The sequence below is a fragment of the Dasypus novemcinctus genome, chromosome 6 (genome assembly GCF_030445035.2).
Source record: "Dasypus novemcinctus isolate mDasNov1 chromosome 6, mDasNov1.1.hap2, whole genome shotgun sequence".
Classification (NCBI taxonomy): domain Eukaryota; kingdom Metazoa; phylum Chordata; class Mammalia; order Cingulata; family Dasypodidae; genus Dasypus; species Dasypus novemcinctus.
Window position 1 is genome coordinate 92,816,965 of NC_080678.1, and position 22,198 is coordinate 92,839,162.

The following is a 22,198-nucleotide window of genomic DNA, read 5'->3' on the forward strand; positions in this document are numbered from 1 at the left end:
GAGTCCTCTTGAAAATTGAACACTTTTGTTCTTCAAAAGACTTTGTTTTGAATGTAAAAAGGCAGCCTACTCAATGGGAGAAAATATTTGGAAACCACATTTCTGATAAGGGTTTGATATCCATGTTATATAAACAGATTATACAACTCAATGATAAAAATACATTAAACCCAATTTTAAAATGGGCAAAAGACTTGAAAAGACATTTTTCCAAAGAGGAAATTCAAATAGCCAAAAAACACATGGAAAAAATGTTCAACATCACTAGCTATTAGGGAAGTGCAGTTCAAAACTACTATGGGATTCCATTTCACACCTCATAGAATGGCCATTATTTTATTTTTTTATTTTTTTAAAATTTTTCTCTCCCCTTCCCCCATTGTCTGCTTTCTGTGCCCATTTGCTGTGTGTTCTGCGTTCACTTGCATTATCTGGTGACACTGGGAAACTGCATCTCTTTTTTGTTGTTGTTGTTGCATCATCTTGCTGTCAGCTCTCTGTGTGTGCAGTGCCACTCCTGGGCCAGCCATGCTCCTTTCATGTGGGGCGGATCTCCTTGCAGGACACACTCCGTGCGCATGAGGCACCCCTATGTGGGGACGCCCCTGCATGGCACAGCACTCCCTGCACACCACAGCACTGCACATGGGCCAGCTTACCACACAGGTCAGGAGGCCCTGGGGATTGAACCCTGGACCCTCCATATGGTAGAAGGATGCTCTATTAGTCGAGCCACATCCACTTCCCAGCCATTACTTTAAAAAGAAAATAAAACCACAAGTGCTAGAGAGGATGTGGAGAAACAGGAACACTCCTTTACTGTTGCTGGGAATGTAGAAAGGTGCAGCCTCCATGGAAGACAGTTTGGCAGTATGTCAAGTAGGTGACTATACAACTGTCGTATGACCCAGCAATCCTGTTACTAGGTATATATTCGGAAGAACTGAAAACAAGATCTTGAACTGACATTTGCACACCATTGTTCATAATAAGGTTTATTGTAAAAGTGTGGAAATGAATAGAGTTGATGGTAACACATTATATTGAGTATAACTAATACTGCTGGTTTGTAAATGTGATTGTGGCTGAAAGGCGTAGTCTGCAGACATAAATGTCAATTGAAAGTAAGCTAGAGAATAATGTAGGAAAAGAAAAAAAAAAGGAAAAAACCATTTTTTAAAAAAAAGAATAATGTAGGGACTATATTACACAGTGATTTTGGTGGTAGATGAAGATTAGGGTTAATAGTATAAATATAAGAATGTTCTTTTACAAAGTGTTAAGAATATGGTGATACAAGGAAATATTATAACAAATGTAACATGGGCAATAACAGTAATATTGTAATAGTTTTCCAGCAATTGTAAAGAAGATAATATATCAATTCTAAGGGACAACAATAAGAAAGTATAAGGGGGTATGTGATTTTTCCTTCTGCGTAATAAAAACATTCTAAAATCTACAGAGGTGAGATAGCACAACTCTGATGAAATGAACGTACACATTGAATGGATTGTACACAAAGCATGGGACTATATAAAACAGGAAATCTGTGGTGGATGATGGACTGTGGTTAACAGAACAAATATGAGAACATTCTCTCATGAACTATAACAAATATATAATACTAAGACTGATATATAATACTAATACTAATATATAATACTAATACATGGTGTTATTATGGATAGGTTGGGGGAAATACACCAAATGTAAGATATGGTGTATAACAAGGTTATACTTAGTAGCAATATTTTAATGATACTCTTTCATAGCTTGAAACAAATGCTTCACAACAATGCAAGATGTTGGTGTTGGGATGATGCATGGGAGCTCTGTATGATGATATACAGGTTTGTTTTGTAAGTTCACAATTTACTATACACTTACTGTTTATGTATGTTCATGTAGGAATAATATTTAAAAATAAAATTTTAAAAAAATTTTTTAATGAAGAAAGACTTCAAATCAGAGATGTACCCTCTAAACTGGAAGAACTAGAAAAAGAAGAGCAAGCAAAACCCACAGTGAGCAGAAGGAAGGAAATAACAAAGATTAGGGCAGAGATAAATGAAATAGAAAACAACAGAGTCAACAAAACCTAAAGTTGGTTCTCTGAAAAGTCCAATAATACTGACAAACATTTACCCAGACAGACAAAGAATAAAAGAGACAGGGCACAAATAATGAAAATCAGGAATGATTACTAAGTCTGCAGAAATAAAAAGGGCTATAAAAGGATACTACAAACAAAATGTATGCCAATAAAATGGATAACTTAGGTGAATTGGAAAAATTCTTAGAAACACACGAACTACCTACATGACTCTAGAAGGAATAAAAGATCTCAACAGAATGATTACTAGTAAACAGATTGAATCTGTCATCAAAAACCTCCCAACAAAGAAAAACCCTTGAATAGATGGCATCACAGGGGAATTCTACCCAACATTCCAAAAAAATTTAACTCCAGTTTTGTTGAAACTTTTCCAAAAAGTTGAGAGGAAGGTGTACTCCCTAATTCATTCTACAAGATCAACATCACCCTAGTAACAAAGTCAGATAAAGATACCACAAGAAGAGAAAACACAGACCAAAATCTCCTATGAGTACAGATGCAAAAACCCTCAAGAAATAGTAGCAAACTTAATCCAATAGCACATTAAAAGAATTATACAACATTATCAAGTGGGATTTATCCATAGTATACAAAGTTGGTTCAACTTTAAAATATCAATTAATGTAATACACCACATTAACAGAACAAAGGGGGAAAAAAACAAATGCCCATTTCAATTGATGCAGAAAAGGCATTTGACAAAATGCTTTCTTGATAAAATCATTTACAACACTAGGAATAAAATGAAACTTCCTTAATATAATAAAGGGCATATGTGAAAAGCCCACATGTAATATCCTACTTAATGGTCATGTTAAGACTGAAAACTTTCCCTCTAAGAGCATTATTCACAATTGCCAAAAGATGGAAGCAAACCAAATGTCCATCAACTGATGAATGAATAAATAAATGTAGTTTATTACATACAAAGGCATATTACACATGTGACAACATGGATGAAACTGGAACACATCATGTGATGTGAAATGAGCCAGGCAAAAAAAGGTTAAATATTGTATGATCTCACTAGCATGAAATAATTAGAATAAGCACACTCATAGAATCAGGATCTAGAATATCAGTTACCAGGGGATGGTAATAAATGTTATAATAAATGTTCCACACCAGTGCAAGGTGTTGGTGGCGGGGTGGGGTGTGTGAATCTTTCATTTTATGTATTATTGTTTTGTAAAATCACAATTTCTCTAACAAAGAAAATAAGTAAACATTTTAAAAAGAAACTAAAGAAAGACAAAAGTCAATTAAAAATGTGTCCATGAGGATGTGGAGAAACAGAACTCTCATACTACTGTCAGAAATGCAAAATGATGTAGCCGCTTTGGAAAACAGTCTATTAGTCCCTCAAACAACTAAACATAGAGGAACCATATGGCCCAGCAATTCCACCCGTAGGTAAATATCCAAGATAAGTGCAAACATATGTACATACAAAATCTGTATGCAAATTTAATATTAGCAGTATTTCTATTATCCAAAAGTTGGAAACAACACAATGCCATGAGTATATGAATGGATAAATAAAATGTAGACTACACAGTAGAATATTATTTCACCATAAAAAAGAATGAAGGGGAAACGGACTTTGGCCCAGTGGTTAGGGCGTCCGTCTACCATATGGGAGGTCCGTGGTTCAAACCCTGGACCTCCTTGACCCGTGTGGAGCTGGCCATGCGCAGTGCTGATGCGCGCAAGGAGTGCCGTGCCACACAAGGGTGTCCCCCGCGTGGGGGAGCCCCACGCGCAAGGAGTGCGCCCGTGGGGAAGGCCGCCCAGCGTGAAAAGAAAGAGCAGCCTGCCCAGGAATGGCGCCGCCCACACTTCCCGTGCCGCTGACGACAACAGAAGCGGATCAAAGAAACAAGACGCAGCAAACAGACACCAAGAACAGACAACCAGGGGAGGGGGGGAAATTAAATAAATAAATAAATCTTTAAAAAAAAAAAAAAAAAAGAATGAAATACTGATGTTACAGCATCCATGAACCTTGAAAACAGTATGAAAAATGAAAGAAGCCAGTTACAAAAGACCACAAAGTATATGATCCCATTCATATGAAAATCTAGAATAGGGAAGTCTAGATACAGAAAGTAGATTAATGGTTTCTTTGGGTTGGGGGGAGGGGTGTGATGGTTAAAGGATACGGGTTTCTTCTCGAGTTTCTTTTATTTATTTATTTATTTTTTTTAAAGATTTATTTTTATTTATTTAATTCCCCTCCCCTCCCCTGGTTGTCCGTTTTCTGTGTCTTTTTGCTGCGTCTTGTTTCTTTGTCCGCTTCTGTTGTCGTCAGCGGCACGGGAAGTGTGGGCGGCGCCATTCCTCGGCAGGCTGCTCCCTCCTTCGCGCTGGGCAGCTCTCCTTATGGGTGCACTCCTTGCGCGTGGGGCTCCCCTACGCGGGGGACACCCCTTGTGTGGCGCGGCACTCCTTGCGCGAATCAGCACTGCGCATGGGCCAGCTCCACACGGGTCTAGGAGGCCCGCGGTTCAAGCAACATGTGGTAGACGGACGCCCTAACCACTGGGCCAAAGTCCGTTTCCCATCGAGTTTCTTTTATACAAAGAGGAAATGTTAAATGGTCCCTTTGTTTCAGTTCTCAAAAAGCTTGAATTAGCATATATGTATCTTCCACATCTTAAGTAAGCTTTTAGCATGGACTTCATACATTCTAGATAAGCTTTTAGCATATTTGGTTTGCATTTCCCCTGAATACTTAAAGTTTATACACCTTGCATTGTTAAACTGTTTCCTGGGACTGGAGTCATTGCCATGGTCACCAAGGACAGGACTGCAGCCTCTCACCATCTCACACCCACAAGTCAGACAGCTTAGGTTATCTCTGAAGAGACAAAGAGCCTCTCACCCATAGCCCACATCAGTATAGGCTGATAAATGAAAAGAATAATCTAGAAATTGACTCACACAAATATACCCAACTCATCATTGACTAAGATGTGAGGGCAAGTCAATGGAGAAAAGACAGCTTTTACAACAAATGGTGCTGGAACTATTGGACATCCATATGCAAAACATACTTCATCCTCAACCTTATTTTAAAAATTAACCCAAAATGGATCCCAGACTTAGATGTAAAACATTAAATTACAAAACTTTTGTATTGAGATGTATTCATTAACTATACAATCCACACTAAGTGTGCTTCAGACTTCTAACCTCCAGAACTCTAAGAGAATACATTTGTGTGTTGTGCACCAACAAGTTTGTGGTTATTTACTACAGCAGCAAAAGGAAACAAACTAATACACCAAGGAAGGAGGCTACCAAGAGAGGACCAAGCAACAGCTCTTTAACCCCACAAAGCAGCGGAAAGGAAGGAAGGGAATGAGTTGGAGAGGCCAACGGGGCCAATCAAGTCTCCCAGTGAGAGAAGGAACTGGACATGCAGCCTGGGAGGATTTTGGTGCCACTCCCTTGAAGGCATAAACAACTAAATAGGATGTCAGGGGGCAAGGCTTCTGTTTCTCTGTACATCCACGACACTACGTACTACTGAGTTTTAAAAAGCAAATTACAGACCCATATACATGGCATGATCCCCTTTTTGTTTTGACCGCGGAGTGTCACGTGACTAACTCCCTCACACCCTCAGTCTTTGCCACAATTGCATACCACCCAACCCACACCAGCACTCCTCAACCCCCTGAACTAGCTCTTTTTGCATATTATGTATAGCGCCCTATACCACTCATTTATATTAATGTATTTCTTGCTTCCCCACTAGAATCTAACATTCACAAGGGCAGGGAATTTTCTGCAAGTGTCGAGCAATTCCTGGTACATGGTAGGCTCTCAAATAACACATATGAAATGTTTTTATTTGTTTTTAATAGCTTTTTTTGTCTTTATTCATTTTTTTAATATTACATTAAAAAAATATGAGGTCCCCATATAACCCCCACCCCCCTCACCCCACTACTCCCCCCATAGCAACAATCTCCTCCATCATCATGAGACATTCACTGCATTTGGTGACTACATCTCTGAGCACCGCTGCACCTCATGGTCAATGGTCCACATCATAGCCCACACTCTCCCACATTCCACCCAGTGGGCCATGGGAGGACATACAATGTCCGGTAATCGTCCCTTCAGCACCACCCAGGACAACTCCAAGTCCCGAAAACACCTCCACATCTCATCTCTTCCTCCCATTCACTTGATCTTAGCCAAAAGGCCGAGAAGCAATGAAAGGAATGACCTTCAGAGGTGAGATGGGAGATGCTGAGTGGCAAATAATTAGGTCGGAAATTTGTTATGGTAAAAACAAACCTAAGGGTGATGTTAACATTCTCTCCTCTTCTCCCATCCCCTGTAGTATTTTAACAAAATGGAAAAAAGAGAAAAAACGGGTATTCCTAAAATAATTCTTACGCATTTTTAATAAAAATTAATAATAATTTTTTAAAAAGAAAAACAGAACATAACTTGAACGAACTAGTTCACCCCCAAAAACTGAGAAAACCAACTTCTCATCACCGGGAAAAAAGCTCCTTCCGCCACCACCGGCCGGAAGCGCCGGAACTAACGCCGGACGTGAAAGGGCCCGCGGGGTTTGCTGGGACTTGTAGTTTGCGGCCCCTCAGCGTGGGCGCGGGTCGGGGCTGGGTTCTGACGCGTCCGGGTGTCTGGTTCCACGTGGGAGGCGAGAAGGGCCTGGATGCCCCGCAGCGAAGCGCGCGGAGGCCGGCGTGTGGGCCGGGCCCGGCCGCAGAGCCCCGGAGCCTGCGGGCGGCCGTCGGAGGGCGCGGCCCGCGCCCCACGTGTGTTGGGATTTCGGCGTCTGTGCGGTCCCCGGGCCGGGCCGCGGTCCCACCGACACTAGGCTTTTCCTGTCTCCGACGGGCCGCGACTCCCGAGCCTCCTGCTCTCCTGGCTGAGTGCTGGCCTTGGCCGGTCTTTGGGAGCCAGGATTTCGGTGCCTCTTAGACGACCGCGAGGGCGTCTGTGGAAAACGTTTCTGCCCCACACCACTGTGCTGGCTAAAGAGGCTACAGGTGAGCCCCGCAACCCAGAAACGAGGCAGGCTCCCGAGAATGAGGTCGGGGAAGGCAACTCGAGCAGCCGAAATCTATCTCGCGGGGCGATGCATCTCACCGGAGAGCTCTTTCTCCTCTTACTAGAACTTTAGGGCAAGTCGAAAGTATCAGAAAATGGATGCATCTTAGAGCTGCTGGGAGCTGCAGAATTCACTCACCCTCGTGAGCTTGTGCAGAAGACTTGGCCTGTTTGATCATAAACCCTGTGCAGAGAGGTGAGGGAGGGGCGGCTCTGGGAGAGAGGGCGAGTGGGAGGAGGGTTCCCTGGAAAGGCTTTAGTGGCAAAAACTGAGTGGCCACAATCCTCCTGGACCACCTAGTGTGTGTCCTGCAAGGTAGGTTTGGTTTTTCATGGCTTTTTCTACTTCTCTAACTCTGCCTTTCCAGAACTCTGTCCTTCCCGGAGAGGAGCAAATGACGAAGTGACAGGTGAGTTGCGATCTCTTCTCTATTGAAGTGCCATCTCTCTGCCAATGGACATTACCTTTCGTTCATGGGACAAAGGAAGGACAGGAGCATTTGAGTGTCTATTTTATGTCATGTCCTGACTCTATACTGTGTCTTTTTTCTCTTGTAATTGTCAGACTGTAGGATAAGACATACTTATTTTATAAATGTGGCTCTAAAGAGATTAAGATACGGGGGCGTATAGCTAGCAAATGATGAGCTGAGGTCTGCATCTGTATCAGCTGGCGTTAAATTCCACATTAGTTTTCACTGTACTGCCCTGCCTCCATCACCTTGTCTCCATCCCTACAGCATGGGCTTATTCTCTTTAACTGAAAGACTCCACAGAGGATCTTTGCCTGATCTCTGTCTTCCAGACATTCTACTCCCATTTAGAGTCATTCAGTGCTCAAACCAGTTCTAAGTGATCTCTAGAAAACAACTAGAATTATAAGATACTGAGAGTATGGCATCTCTGTGCCTTGAAAAATAACTGAGGACTTTAGTAGTTTATTTTCATTCCTTCTCTTCTATTTTCATTCCTTCTTTTCTGTCTACCTGTTCCTTGATGAAGTTATTTATTCTCTGCTAATGAAGTTGGGAGTTGCTAGTTTAGGAAATTCTGGGATTCTGGTATGTGTTAAGTAACAACTTTTTAAATTGAATTAAAGAGAAGAATTCATTCCATCAATATTTATTGCACATTTTCTGTGTACTAGACATTGTCCTTAAGTCTCACGAAAGGCGACTCAAAGGAGTCCCAATTTAACCCCTCCCTTCCTCTGTGACCTTGGGTAAGTCACTTCACCATTATGAACCTTGGTTTTCTCATCTATAAATGAGGGTGTTAGGTTTGAGGACCTTTCGGTTCTCTTTCAGTTGTACCACATTGTTATTTATTTAAAATGAGTGTGAAATTGTAAATATTTATAATTTAGAGTCCCAGTCAGGTATGCTAATTGCTGGAGTAACTGAGCTTGGCCCCAGCCCTTTAAAATCTTTTTTTTTTTTTAACCTTTTATTTTGAAATAATTTCAAGCTTTCAGGAAAGTTGAAAAATAAAAAACCAGCAGAAACAATACATAGAACTACCCCCACCCAGATACCCAGATTTATTAACTGAGTATTTTGCCACATTTGTTATGTCCTTCTATCTACCTACCTATCTCACTTATCTACCTATCGATCGATCAGTCATCATCTACCTATGTATTTACTTATGTAGTTCCTAAACCTTTGAGAGTAGGCTGCATTCATCATATTCCTCTTACACTTACATTTCCGTGTATTTTTTCCTGAGAACAAAGACAGACACTTATTTCACCAACTTAAGTACAGTTATCAAGTTCAAGAAATTTAATACTGATCTAGAGAGTCCATATTTCATTTTTTTCATATACCCCAATAATATTTTTTTGGTTATTTTATCCTCCACTATTTGATCCAGTCCAGGATCATCTGTTGCATTTAGTTGCCATTGTCTCTTTACTTTCTCTCTTTTATAATTGTCATAACATATATACAACATAAAATGCAATTAGCATCTTATAGCCAATTAGGGAGACATATTTAATAGCTGTAGTAGAGGTATATGAAAGAGAGATGAGATTTTGGAGGTGGAGGAAGGCACCTAACACAATGTCATGCTTCAGAAAGGGGTTGTTGATTGTCCTGAGACTGAAAGGAGCTTCAAAATGGATGGGAGAAATAAAGTCAGGGGTAAAGTAATGTGTAAAGGGGTATTCTAGACTAGAGCCCGACAGGTTTGGATTACTACAAGTAATCTCTTGTGACTGCAGCTCTTGTCAGGGCTGTCTTCTGCCTTCTGCATTACATTTCCCTGCCCCTAAGTAAATTGTTGCATCCAACAGGGATGAGCTCTGGAAAGGAAGTTGAAAGCCAGCTGATGTACAGTAGTCTATGGAGTTGGACATTTGTCAGGTGGGAAAGGGTAACTGTTGGTCCCTGAACCTTCCTCTTTGGTTGGCCTGCAGGGTATTGAGTCTCCTTTTCCCACAGTAAACAGAATTGTTCAGCCACCTCTATCAGGAGACTACTCGTTATTCAGATTTATTTGGTTCCAGCCTTGTCTTTGTTTAGCAGGAACACTATTTTCTTTCCCTTTGTCCATTCCCCAGTCACACTAATTCCTCTCATTTGGTCCACTGTCATTTAAATTTTCCTGTCTTGGAATTTAACCGTTCTACCAAGTCAATATATCCTTTCCTTTCTTTGCATGAAATGACCCCCACCTCTTTATCTCTGAAATCTTAAACAGGGAAGGGACGAAAAATTTTTTGTTCATTGAAAAAAAAAACCACCTATGGACGGAAAGATGAAAAATTCATCTTCATAAGAAATTATGAGGGCACAGTGGCAGTGGAAATGAGGGGAGGGTAGGTCATTGGAGGGAGATTTAGGAGATAGGATTGACAAGACCTAAATGGTTTGAATACTTTTGAGGTAGAGAAGGAGTCTTGGTCAGTCCAGACCAGTGGCTTTTATAACCACATGGAAACAGGCAGAGGTGACCTCAGAGTTAGTGGCTTCCCTGGAAGGTTAATTCTTTATGGATCTGGGAGCCTCCATGGAGGCCCAGCAAGTCCACTCCTCCAGCCCTTATAACAGTTTTGTGAGCCCCTAATTCTGTCTATTAAATCAGCTTGTGTTCTAAAAAAGGGGGGGGGGGAGAGACCATTGATGGACTTGAATCTCAGACTAAAGAGGAAGGGATTGAAAGGATCTAGAACGTTCGCAAGCCTTGGGCAGCAGGAAACCTTTGTGTCTGAGGTGGGGAAGAAAAGGTCTGGCTGAGAATAGTAGCTTGATACTCACTGGGCCTTGTATTCCTAATGGGTGTGTTTATGGGACTATAAAGCAGCATTTTCAACTTCTGTTTCTTCTTTGTCCCGCCTTTGCTTAAGGACTTGCAGGCTCCTTTTCCCAATATTTCATTGCTCTTCCTCAGACATAGTAGAGACCCTTGACCTTGAACAGACTGCTTGGGAGAATACTGCCACTTTCCTTCATTTTTGCCTTCTCCATTTGAGACTAGTTGGGTAAGTCATGTCACTCCTGCAGCGCAGTTCTGGTTGTCCTCAACTTAGTGTGGACAGAGCAGCACCACTTCACCCTAAGGCCTGAGCTGTTATGGGATAGCCAGGCCTTCTGAAGGTTGTGGAGTACTTCCCTGGCCGGTAATTGAACTGATACTTTGGACTTCATTTATCTCTTGTTCTTTTGTGTTTATTCTGTCACTCTTCTTTTCAAGATGTCCTCTATGACCTCCAAGCTTACGATAAAAATCCCCTGATGGTGGATGGTAGTTGACATTGCAGTTCACACTCTCCCCCAGTGCAGTCAGTGGGTTATGGCAGGCTATATAGTGTTCTGTGACTGTTCCTGCAATGCCGTTTAGGACAGCTCCAAGTCCCAGATCACCTCTTCTTTCCTCTCCCTACCCTCAGCAACTGCTCCAAAATGTATTCACCAAATGCAGTGAATGCGCCACAATGATGAAAGAGGTTGTTGACATGGGAGGAGTGGGGGGTATGGGGTATATGGGAACCTCTTATGTTTTTTAATGTGACATTATTTGTGATCTATGTATCTTTAAATAAAAAAGACAATTAAAAAATAATTTAAAAAAAGAAAAAAAAAAGATGTCCTCTATGGACCAGTGTTAGACCACAGACTGTTTTTACCAGTGTGCAAAGAAATAACTGCAGAAATTGAAAGTTAGGGTTTAAAAATGTATAACAGTTTAACAGTAATTTTATGTGTGTTAAAACTAATAATTAAAACAAATTAACATTGTTATATGTCTGGGTTTTTACTTACTAGTAATTCTTTTAAATTGTACTTTACAAAAAGTATCAGTCTCTCACATATTAGAAATTTTTTTTAAAAATGGTTATTCATTACAGGTAGTTTGGGAAGTGTTGCTCCATCAGACAAAATAGTGGAGGGAACCAGGCTCACCCTGCAGTTAACTGAATAAATATTTGGGTTTCTTCTGTGCACCTGGCCCTCCTTGAGGTTTTGGGGATGGAGCCATGAACAAACCAGATGGCCTGTAAGAACTTATATCTTAGTGGGGAGAGACCGTAAATAGGAAAGCAGATGACAAGGAAATAAGGTAAAGTATAAGTGACAGTAATTGGGTAGTACTGGGGATTAGATGGTCAAGGAAATGCATCTCTGAGGAGGCGGTATTTCAGCTCAGCCTGAATGATAAGAAGGACCAGGTATTTGAAGATCTGGAAAAAGACAGTCTCTGCAGAGGGAACAGCTGGTGCCCAAATCTGGGAATGACTTTGATTGGCTCAAGGAACTGCAGGGTCAAGGAGGCTGAGCATGGCTATCAGGGAGGAGTGACTCAGGCTGAGGTTGGAAAGGCAGGTGTAGAAACCTACAGGCCAGGGTGAAGAGTGTGGAATTAGTCCATGTGTGCAGAAAAGGCCTTCGGAGGGTTTCACACCTCATCTGATTTGTGTTCTGAAAGATCACCTTGACTGCTATGTGGAAAGTTCATTTTGTGGGGAAGCAAAAGTGGAAGCAAAGAGACAAATGAGGAGATGGTGCTGATGAGAATAATGATGCCTCGACCTTGTAATGACAGTAGTGGAAGATAGACAGAAGTGGGTGGATTCAGATATATTTTAGACATATTGTTGATAGGACTTGATGTGTATTAAATGTGAGGAAGGTAGAGAATCCAAATGACTTCTTGGATGGGGGCCTGAGCAATTGGGTGGATCATACAGCTACTGCTATTTACTTGAGGGGGAGGATGGGGGAAGAGCAGATTTTGATGGGGGTCGTCACAGGTGAGGGGGCAAGAGTTTTGTTGAGGGTCTGCTAAGTTTTGAGTATCTTAGAAACATCCAAGTGTAGACGTTCAGTGGAAAGTTGGGTATATGAGTCTGAAATACAGGAGAAAGGTTAAGGACAAGAGAAATATTTGAGAGCCAATAGTATTTTAAACCGAAGGACTAGATGGGAACATCTAAGGAGAATGTTTTATGGGTGTGGTTGTGAGCTATTTTTCTCCTCCAGTGATATTCAGCTGCTACTTTTAGAAGACAAGATTGATGTGGCTAAGGAAAAACTTGAAATCAGAAGTGTATTTGGCTAGGAGACAGAAAAGAGAAAGGATTAAAGGATGAAGACCTTGATGAAACAGATGTGATGGAAGAGAAAAAACTGATTAGGAGGTGTTTTTAAGGCGTAGGATATTAAAAGATTAATACTTCAAAAGCATAGTGGGTTCATTTAATGAAATGATCTTGGTTATGGAGTTTGATGAAACAAGGTAGAGATCGTTATGGAGATTAAAAAATGTGAGCTTACAGTGTTGGGTAAATTGTTCTCATAGGGATTGAAGTTGTCAGGATAATTGCAAGAATGGGTAAAAGGACAATGCCCATGAGGTGACAGTGACCAGGAAAGATTCAGTAGCTGAATCGCGGTGACCTGATCTGCCCTCTGTCTTTCCCCATGTTTTCCCCACACTTAGTTTAGTACCATCTCTGCTTGGATTTTATTTTCATCAAATGTCTCCCTAGCCTGCAATATATTGTTTCTGTGCATTCTCTTGCTTTTCTTACATGACATTCAGGGATCCATCTATTTACCCTACTGAAAGTGGGACAGGCCTAAGGAAATAATCAGTAACTCCAACTGAAAATTGTGAACAAAGTTAGTCATTATAGAATTATTTAAAATAGTGAAAAAAATTGAACACCAAATATATCATAGTATCATAGGGGGATTGATTGGGCAATGTATAGTGGCTCATACAAAAGAAAAATATGTAGCCATTGAGAAGTACATTAATAAAAGATTTTTTAATAGATGGAAAATGCTAGTATACCTACTAGATTAAACTGTGTTAGATGGCCAATTTATAGTCAAAAACAGCTGTACTACAAAAAAGACTAAAAAGAAATGTCCTGTAACTGGCTTTTAGGGTCTTGGTTCACTTCCGGTTGTACCTCCCTCCCTCCAGCTGGTATTTTCAACAACAAGGCTGGGAATGAGGAGAGCTCTCCAAAGGGAAGTGAGGTCTCCAGGGAGATCACTCATTTATTTCCCTTTTCTTTATATAAACCGAGTGCCTCTTCTCTCTCATTGTACCCAAACTGCTCACTTGGAAGTCACCTCTGAACTTTTGTCCCTTTCAGAGTGTTTTCCTTTTTAAAATTTTCTTTTGTGAGAATTTGCAGTTATTATGGTTTTGATAGTGTTGACTTTATCCTGAAATTCTTTTTCAAATTGCATGAAATCATAGTTTTCCTGTTTCTTCCACCCTCTCTCATTTCTTTTCTCCGCATATTCCCTAACTTCTGTCTTTCCTCTAAATATGGAAATTCCAAAGGCTCTTTGTTTTTCTATCACAGTGTCTAAGTATTTCCCTGGGTTTTTTTTGTTTTTTATTTTTTTTTTAAGGATTTCTCTATTATCCATCCCCCCCTCATCCCTACCCGTTGTCTGCTCTGTGTCTATTCTCTGTGCATTCTTCTGTGTCTGCTTGTCTTCTCTTTAGGTGGCATCAGGAACCAATCCTGGGACCTTCCGGAGTGGGAGAGAGGTGCTCAGTCTCTTGCACCTCCTCAGCTCCCTGGTCGACTGCATCTCTTATTGTCTCACCTCTGTGTCTCTTTTTCTTGCATTATCTTGCTACACCAGCTTTCCGTGTGGGCCAGCTTACCATTACCAGGAGGCCCCAGGAATCGAACCCTGGACATTCCATATGGTAGAAGGAGCCCAATTGCCTGAGCCATATCTGCTTCTCCCAGTCTGTTTTTGTTTTTTTTTTTAAGATTTATTTATTTTATTTAATCCCCTCCCTCCCCCGGTTGTCTGTTCTCTGTGTCTATTTGCTGCGTCTTGTTTCTTTGTCTGCTTCTGTTGTTGTCAGCGGCACGGGAAGTGTGGGCGGCACCATTCCTGGGCAGGCTGCACTTTCTTTCATGCTGGGCGGCTCTCCTTACGGGGCGCACTCCTTGTGCGTGGGGCTCCCCTACGTGGGGGACACCCCTGCGTGGCACGGCAACTCCTTGTGCGCATCATCACTGCGCGTGGGCCAGCTCCACACAGGTCAAGGAGGCCCGGGGTTTGAACCGCGGACCTCCTATGTGGTAGACGGACGCCCTAACCACTGGGCCAAGTTCGCTTCCCTCCCAGTCTGTTTTAATATTATTACCACCCCTCCCACATCTTCCCCAGGAGACAAATTAAATTAAATTTCTCACTAATTGGAGAAATTAAATACTAAGGAATAAGATTTTGTCAGGTAGGACTGAGTTTTGGAAGGCCACAAGGAATTGTAGTATCTAAGATCCCGACATACCACTTTTCATCCCCTGTTAAGATGTACACTTATCTGCCCCCTTCTAAGAGCATTGTACTTAAGTGGTTTCACCCATCCTTTCTACTTGGATAACCTTAACATCTCCCTTTCCCATCCTCATATTAAACTCTATTATGTATTTTCTTGGCTATAGTATATCTGCACTTGAATATTCAATGTCACTGCAAAAATCAGTGTGTTGAGAATTTTAAGAATTATTTTCTTTTTTAGCTTCCTTTCTCATATTTTCACTTTTGTCAATATAAGATTATTCTTCTAGTCCCCTAGTTTGGAAATAGGCCATTAATAAGTTTCTCTCTCTCCATCCTCAATATCTGCAAATCACTCAGCAATTCATTTTTGGTTTTAAATTCTTTTCAATTTATTAATTCATAACCCCCATAGATATCACCCTAAAATGGTCCACTTAATACTTGAATTTTGGTTTAAAAAAAAAAAGCCAGATTTGTTTACATCATTTTTCAAAGCCAAGTGAGATGTTGCAGGTATACTTGTCTCCCTTAAACATATCATTTATCATGTTATTCTTTGGGTAAGAAAAGCAGAATTACCTTTAGTGGCCAGGTTTACAGTACCTAAACTCCCTGGTTTTTGAGGCCCTTTGTGCCCTGATCTGGCCTATAGAGAATTGTTCTCTGCTCCTCTGAGCTTACCCTCCTTTCCTACCAAGACTGTTTTTCCTAAGGTCCCCTATGCTTCCTTGCTCTGGAACCTGTGATTTTTACCATGCTCAGGCTCCTGATTACTTTTGTTCTTTAAGATTTTATTTGAAGTCCGTTTCTGGTATGAACTTTTGACCACCCCTTCCAGTTGACTCCTCCTTCTTAGAAGTTTAAATTTATATCTCACAGTCTCCAACCTGGTTACATATACTTTTATATATGTTTGTTTGTCTTTTGGGTTTTTTTTTTTACCCCACCATCAGATCTGAGTCATTTCTTTTCCTTGTTTCCAGCTGGGTTCCTGGAGGGAAAGCAGTATATCTGATATATTTATATAGTCAATATTTAATAATTGACTGCTGTGGCATTTGACAGAGCAAAAGTGTTTCTTACACTCTTGTGGAAGAGACATTAAGTAAACATAATAAATTATTATAGCCATGGCAGAGTCTACAAAGGATAGAACAGTGGTCAGAGAATAAAGGTGTGTGATGGGACAAGGGTGATGTATGTATTATTTTTTTTTTAAGATTTGTTTATTCCCCCCCACCCCCCAGTTGTCTGTTCTCTGTGTCTATTTGCTGTGTCATCTTCTTTGTCCGCTTCTGTTGTTGTCAGCGGCATGGGAATCTGTGTTGTCATCTTGTTGTGTCAGCTCTCTGTGTGGATGGCGCCATTCTTAGGCAGGCTGCGCTTTCTTTCGCACTGGGTGGCTCTCCTTATGGGGCTCACTCCTTGTGCGTGGGGCTCCCCTACAACACCCCTGCATGGCATCGGCACTGCACATGGGCCAGCTCCACACGGGTCAAGGAGGCCCGGGGTTTGAACCGTGGACCTCTTATTGTGGTAGACGGACACCCTAACCACTTGGCCAAGTCCGCTTCCCTGATATATGTATTGTTGAGAGTTGCAAGAGAAGCCTCTGACATGACAGTGAAATAGAGATCAAAAGGGTTAAAGGCATTAAACAGGTGACTAATGAGGGGACAAACATTCCAGGCTGAAGGAACAGTGCAAGGGAAGACCCCAGAACCTGGAGGAAGGACTTTGGAGAGCACCGGCCAGGAGTGGGCAGAAGTGGTAGTTGTGCCTGGCTCATTTGTGACATTGAAGGCAATGGTATAAAGTTTGGATATTATTCTAAGTTCAGCAGGAAGCCATTGGAACAAGGGAGTGCTGTCGTTTGACTTACTCTTTTATCACTGTGGCTACTTTGTAGAGAATGGTTTGCAGTGGGACAAATAGGGGCTTCCAGTTTCAAGCTTGCTCAGGGTTTTCAGTTTTATTGATATAAAATCGAGCATAGTTGTCCAGTATTTTTGTTTTGTGCAAGTAACCTTCAAATAACACTGAAGTATAACATGAAATGAAATCACTAATAGTTTGTGTATCCTATTTTTCCTATACTATATGAGTTGTACATATTACAAATAATGTGTGTAAATACTATAGGATTGTACTCTTCCTGTTTTTCAACTTGCTGTTCTATGAAGAATGTCTTAGAGATTTTTTTCTATGTCATATTAACATATAAGGACCCTTTTTCTGGTTCTATCAGCTTTTTCTCCTAATAATATCACCCATCTTCATTGCAAGCATTAGAATAAGACTGCCTAATACTGAGTAGCTATGAAACCAGTTACTTAAGCTCTTTCTGCCCTGGTTTCCTTGTGTCCTAATAGTCCCTGTTGCCTGAGATGTGTACCAGTGTTTGGGCATGTAGGGTGGGCACAGTAGGTATCATTATCATCTTATCTTGTTCGGTCGTTAATTTAGAAGAGTGCTGGCTATTTTCATAGTAATAGGTTTATATTTTGTTGTTGAATTGTGTTGTTTTTTTAGATTTGATAATAGTCCTTAGATTTCTCTGGGATTTTAATTAGGTACCTTTTAAATTCGGTTTCCTATATTCATTATTTCTTGGGTTTGGGCTTCTTTATTGATGTTTGTTTTCTACTATTTTTGTTTTATTTATTTCCTCTGCTTACATATATTTTTTATTATCTGCTTATATTTTTTCAAAGGTCTAGCATTCACAACAATACTGGGGTATATACCCTCAGCTGATGCTGGACTCTCTTTGGTGCATGTTTGTCTTAATTATAGGTGATTACCTGTGGTGATTGGGCTTGATGGATGCAGTTGGAATCCAAGTGATGGCAGGAGTAAGCTCCTCTTGTAAGGGTCCCCTCTTCAGGCCAGTAAGTTTTCTGGAGCATACCCTGCTATTCTATTTCCAGCTCTAGGATGTCTCCCTGGTCAGAACTCCCAGTTCAGAGGTTACCTTGAGGCTTTATCCTGGGGCAGACATGGAATCAGTTGCTTCTTTCTTTACCTTATTCAGCCTTCTCATTGTGCAAGTTCAGCATTACCTCAACCTCTTTCTCTCTCAAGCCCAAGCAATACTAGTAGGAGACTTTCTTTGGCAGGTCATTTATTGTGTTCTTGAGGCTTTATATGGGCCACTGCTGTTAGCCACCTGGTATTCCAGTTTTGGTTTTTGGTTTCTTGGTTGTTTTCTTCTTTTCTGGGGTTGGTGGGGAGTGGTGCTGCTAATGGCAACAAATACTCCAGCTACTAGGAATATCTGGCTTGAATTAGCAAATCTGTATTTCCATAATAAACCTTCTTCCTTTATAATTGTTGACTTTGAGTTTGGAATTTGAAATTCTAGGTCTTCTTAAGATCTCTTACCCCTTCAGAAGCGTTTTCTTGGACACGATTTGAGCTGTGCCTTTTTTCTAGTTTCTCCCTCCTTCCTATATTTCATGGGCTCTCTGTCATCCAGGGTTCCTCAAAATTTTTATTCTGATGATAACCTAGATTTTTATCCAAGACTATTATGGATATATGTTTTTTCATTTCAGTGCAATATTAGAATATTTACTCTGTTTTCACTAACATGTATACTGGTAAGTCTAAAGTCTGTTTTCCAATCACAGTTCTCTCCTGGAGTTCCAGATCCATCTGTCTCACTGCTTACTGAAAATTGCTACAAGAATGTTCCACCAGTAACACAAAGGAAGTCAGATTTTGAGTTTATCATCTGCCTCCCCTTCCTCCCTCTAGCCCTTTCCTCTTACGCTTCCTATCTTATTATAAAGCACCATCATTACATAGTCACTCAAATAAGGGACCTAGAAATCATGTTTGATGCTTCCTGTCCCCTCTAAGTTTAGTTTGTCATCAAGTGCATTAGAATGAATCTTTCTCATTCTCTCCATAACCATCACCCTTGTATCTTCTGATTTGCTATAGGAGTCTTTAATTGTCTCTCTACCTAAAGTCTTGCTGTCTTCCAATGGTGTTTATATTCACAGTCATTTTACTACCAGTTTAAATCCTTTATAGCTTTAATATCCCTGAGAGATTTCACCCTAAATGAGGGGTTCTTAACTTTTTTTGTTTCACGGTCCCCTTTGCCAGTCAGATAAAACCACAGACCCCTTACAAAGTTCACACTATACTGTGTATTATTTAATAGAAATATTACACCCACACCAACACTTCCCCACAGGAATGTTTTCTTGAATTTCAATTCAAGCTCATGGACCCCTTTGTTAAGAACCACTGTCTGAACTAACTCCTCAGTATTAGATACCAAGCCCTTTCTTCTGGCTCCTCCCTTCCTTTCCAAGGCACATTCTTCACTGCTTTTACCTGTATTATGTCCTTTACAAGAATTTTCTTGGGGTTTTCCTGAACCTGTCATATTCTCTCTTCATATACCTTTTCCCCCATCATTTTCTCCCAGAAATCTTCCCCAAGGCCCCTGGTTTGGGCTCCGTGTCCCTATTCTGTGCTCTCATGATTAGGTGTGTATATCTCTGTGATAGCACTTATATTGTATAATCATTGTTGATATCTTTGTGTTTCTTCCCATTGGGCTCTAGCTTGTTAAGCAAAAGGGTTTGTTATCCTTTCTGTATCCCCCAACACTTAGTAGAATATATTACCAATTAAATGTATATGGAATTAAAGTAAAGTGAAAAAATTGAAACGAAATCTTATTCGTGCAAGGATGTAGGATTCATAGCCTTCTGCAGGATTAGGGGAGAGACTTTTTTTGGCCATGCTTAAAAGCAGGAAATTTGTCTTTTGTACCCAGGTATTCTCTCTTTCAAACATTCACCCAAAGGACGTGACAATAAACTGAATTTATAGTTTATAAAGACAATAAACTAAATTTTTTCCTAGTTAGTAAGTCTTCAGGTCTTAGCCACTCCTGTTCTGAAATCTAGAACTCTACGCTTTCTTTGTTTTCACTGAATTCTCTTTGTTCCCTAGGAGACTTCCAGGAATATTCTATGAAGAATCTTCAAGAGAAAGGACATAGGGGTCTTTTATATGAAGAGCTTTCCTGCTGGCTAATTCTGGAAAAAGATGGCCAGTAAAATAACTGGGAGTCAGGATTATACTGTGAATCTTCAAGGGCAAGTGTATGGGGACCCAGAGCTAGATCTTTCCCCTTGTCAAAAATGGGGAGAAGCATCTTCTCGTATTTCCAAAAATAAGAACAATGCAATGACCCTTCAAAGTAATGAGTCCAAAAACATGGAAAGTAAAGAATCTTTGAAAATCCTAAGTGAAATTCCCACACAAGACTCTTTGGTGAAGTTCTGTAAGAATGAGCCACAGGATTCTCAGGAAAGCAAAAGTCTCTTTGTAAGTGAAGAAAGCACTGAAAGAAAAGTGACATGGGAGGAAAGTCCTGTAGACTTTTCAGAGAACCTTCAAGTTAAACTTCTGTCTAATGTAACAGAACCAGTTGTTTCTCCCTTGTTCAGTGGTGAGACAGTTTGCCAGAATGGCCAGTTGAAAGAATCCTTGGAGTCCTTTGACTATAACCATGAAGAGATTTATGGTTGGAAATCACAGTTTGTTGGTACTAGTCATCAGTCAGCTCATACAGATGAGAAATCCTGTAACTGTAATGACTGTAGCAAAATACTTAACACCAGCCCAAATGTCCACCCAGTGGAGAAAATCCACACTGAAGAGAAACTCTCTCAATGTGGCCAGTGTGGTAAGGACTTAAGTCTGAGCTCAGAACTATTACTTCATCATAGAGACCACATAGAAGAAAAACCCTATAAATGTGGGCAGTGTGGGAAAGGCTTCACAAGGAGCTCAAGTCTCCTTATTCACCAAGCAGCCCATACAGATGAGAAACCTTACAAGTGTGATAAGTGTGGGAAGGGCTTCACAAGAAGCTCAAGTCTGCTCATTCATCATGCAGTCCATACAGGCGAGAAACCCTACAAATGTGACAAGTGTGGGAAGGGCTTTAGTCAGAGCTCCAAACTGCACATCCACCACCGAGTCCACACTGGAGAGAAGCCCTATGAGTGCGGGGAGTGCGGGATGAGCTTCAGTCAGCGCTCAAACCTGCACATCCACCAGCGAGTCCACACAGGAGAGAGGCCCTACAAATGTGGAGAGTGTGGCAAGGGCTTCAGTCAGAGTTCAAATCTTCACATTCATCGGTGCATACACACTGGAGAGAAGCCTTATCAGTGCTATGAGTGTGGGAAGGGCTTCAGCCAGAGCTCAGACCTTCGCATCCACCTCAGAGTGCACACTGGAGAGAAGCCCTATCATTGTGGCAAGTGTGGGAAGGGATTTAGCCAGAGTTCCAAACTCCTCATCCATCAGAGAGTACATACGGGAGAGAAGCCCTATGAGTGCAGCAAGTGTGGAAAGGGCTTCAGCCAGAGCTCCAACCTTCACATCCACCAGAGGGTTCACAGGAAGGACACTGTTAAATGATAGGAGCCCACTCCGTTCTTCAGTTACAGTCCTTGTACTGTGAAGACTCAAATGTTGACATGGCTCTTACCTTTATGTCCTATGAAGGAGAGATTATGCAGCTATTTCCTCACTAAACATCATTCATTCGTTGTAAAAATGTTTAAGTAGCAAACACTTTATGCTATACAATGAATGGATTGTTTTGGTTCCTCAGATAGGTAGAGTGAAGACATCTGAACCCTGTGATTCAGCCAGTGTTATTAGAGCTACGTATCCTGCTCAGTACTTTTAGCCACAGAAACGTCGTATCTGTCCAGGCTAGACATGTTTCCCTTTACACACATTCTCTGAGAAATGGGAACTCAGATTTCTCTTTAAATCATGTGCCTTGTGTTTTTATTTTCTTCTGGCCCTGCATAGCTTTTTCTAAAGTATGAGTGTACAATATGTCAGTTTTAGACCAAGGGATGGTTGGAGGTATAATGAACATAGAACTTGATTGTATTTATTGAAAAAAAAAAAAAACATGCTAGACTGTGACCATACAACCAAGAGGTGGAAAAGCACTCTCCCATCCACTCTTTTGACAGGATGTTGAACCTTTCACCCCTCCGTGAAGGAACTGTTCCAGAACATCAGTAGTTCTTTTTCCTGATTGCAGCTAGTCTGTTGGGGTACTTCATATCTCATATGATGTCCCCACACCAAAGCCAAGTAGGGTACCTATGCGATGCTGAATCATGTCAAATGAAATTGAGAAGTATTT

General features: G+C 41.0%; 1 protein-coding gene across 1 annotated transcript; it reads left to right on the forward strand.

Annotated features, from left to right (window-relative positions):
- Positions 1-6,988: 6,988 nt before the first annotated feature.
- ZNF239 (zinc finger protein 239) lies at positions 6,989-21,811 on the forward strand. Its single transcript, XM_004452104.5, is given in 3 exon segments — positions 6,989-7,155; positions 19,969-20,060; positions 20,062-21,811. Coding segments are annotated over 2 exon segments (1,461 nt in total). The 5' UTR covers positions 6,989-7,155; positions 19,969-19,988; the 3' UTR covers positions 21,451-21,811.
- The last annotated feature ends 387 nt before the right edge of the window (positions 21,812-22,198 follow it).